This window comes from Corvus brachyrhynchos, unplaced genomic scaffold (assembly GCF_000691975.1).
Source record: "Corvus brachyrhynchos isolate BGI_N302 unplaced genomic scaffold, ASM69197v1 scaffold18, whole genome shotgun sequence".
Classification (NCBI taxonomy): Eukaryota; Metazoa; Chordata; class Aves; order Passeriformes; family Corvidae; genus Corvus; species Corvus brachyrhynchos.
The window spans coordinates 475,973-477,144 of NW_008246064.1; the positions used below are offsets into that span (position 1 = coordinate 475,973).

At 41.6% G+C, this 1,172-nt stretch overlaps 1 protein-coding gene across 1 annotated transcript in view; it reads left to right on the forward strand.

The window, feature by feature from the left end:
• The window catches only part of ALS2CL (ALS2 C-terminal like), a gene marked incomplete at its 3' end in the record, with an annotated part of 49,845 nt that overhangs the window by 32,363 nt on the left and 16,310 nt on the right, over positions 1–1,172 (forward strand). Inside the window, 1 exon segment of the mRNA XM_017746714.1 lies at positions 121–198. Coding sequence (XP_017602203.1) covers positions 121–198 — 78 coding nt within the window.

The window sequence follows — 1,172 nt, forward strand, 5'->3', positions numbered from 1 at the left end:
TCCATGTTCCAACCGGCCGCCGATAGGTTCTGCCAGGTCCCAGTGTCCCTTCCGGAACTCTCCTTGCCAACCCATGGCAGCGGGGCGGGAATTCAGCGTTTTTTCCTCTCCCATCCGAAGGGTTCCGGAATTCTGCTCCTGGAAGACGACTCCGTCTACGAAGGGAACTTCACGGAAGATCTGACCTTCGTAGGAAAGGTGGGAATCTCCTCCCTCTCCTCCCGGAATTGCCGCGTGGATTCATCTGGCAAGGGTCCTTCCGGAAAAAAAAAATCCCCCTTTGGGATCTTTTTAGCGCAGAAGGAGCGGAAGGTTGGGAATTTTGGGAATTGTTCGGGGTTTTCAGGGTTCAGTTCCTTCAGGTTGGGGCTTTTTGGTTGAGGTTTTGGGGTTTTTGGGGGTTTATGGGACATTTTTGGTTGAATTTGGGGGGTTTTGGGGTTTTTATTGGGTTTTCTGGGACATTTCAGTTGAGGTTTTTGGAGGTTTTTGTTTTTATTTTTCTTGGGTTTTTCTGGGACATTTTTTGGTTGAATTTTTGGGGTTTTTGTTTTTCTTTTTGGTTGGGTTATTTTGGGTTTTCGGGGACATTTTTGGTTGAAGTTCTGGGGTTTTTTGGGGTTTTTTATTGGGTTTTCTGGGACATTTTTGGTTGAAGTTTTGGGTTTTTTTGTTGGGTCTTTATTGGGCTTTTCAGGACATTTTTGGTTGAATTTTTGGGGTTTTGGGGTATTTTTGGTTGGGTTTTTGGGGTATTTTTGGCTGAGTCTTTTGGGGTTTGGGTTTTTTTCTTTTTTTTTGGGTTGTTTTGGGTTTTCTGGGACATTTTTGGTCGAAGTTTTGGGGTTTTTTGGGTTTTTTAATTGGGTTTTTATTGGGTTTTCTGGGACATTTTTGCTTGAGTTTTTTGAGGATTTTGTTGGGTTATTTGGGGTTTTTCTGGGACATTTTTGGTTGAATTTTGGGGTTTTGGGAGTTTTTTGGTTGGACATTTTTAGTTGAGGTTTTTGGAGGTTTTTGTTTTTATTTTTCTTGGGTTTTTCTGGGACACTTTTGGTTGAATTTTTGGGGTTTTTATTGGGTTTTTATTGGGTTTTTCAGGACATTTTTGGTCGAAGTTTTGGGGTTTTTTTCTTGGATTTTTATGGGACATTTTTGGTTGAATTTTTGGG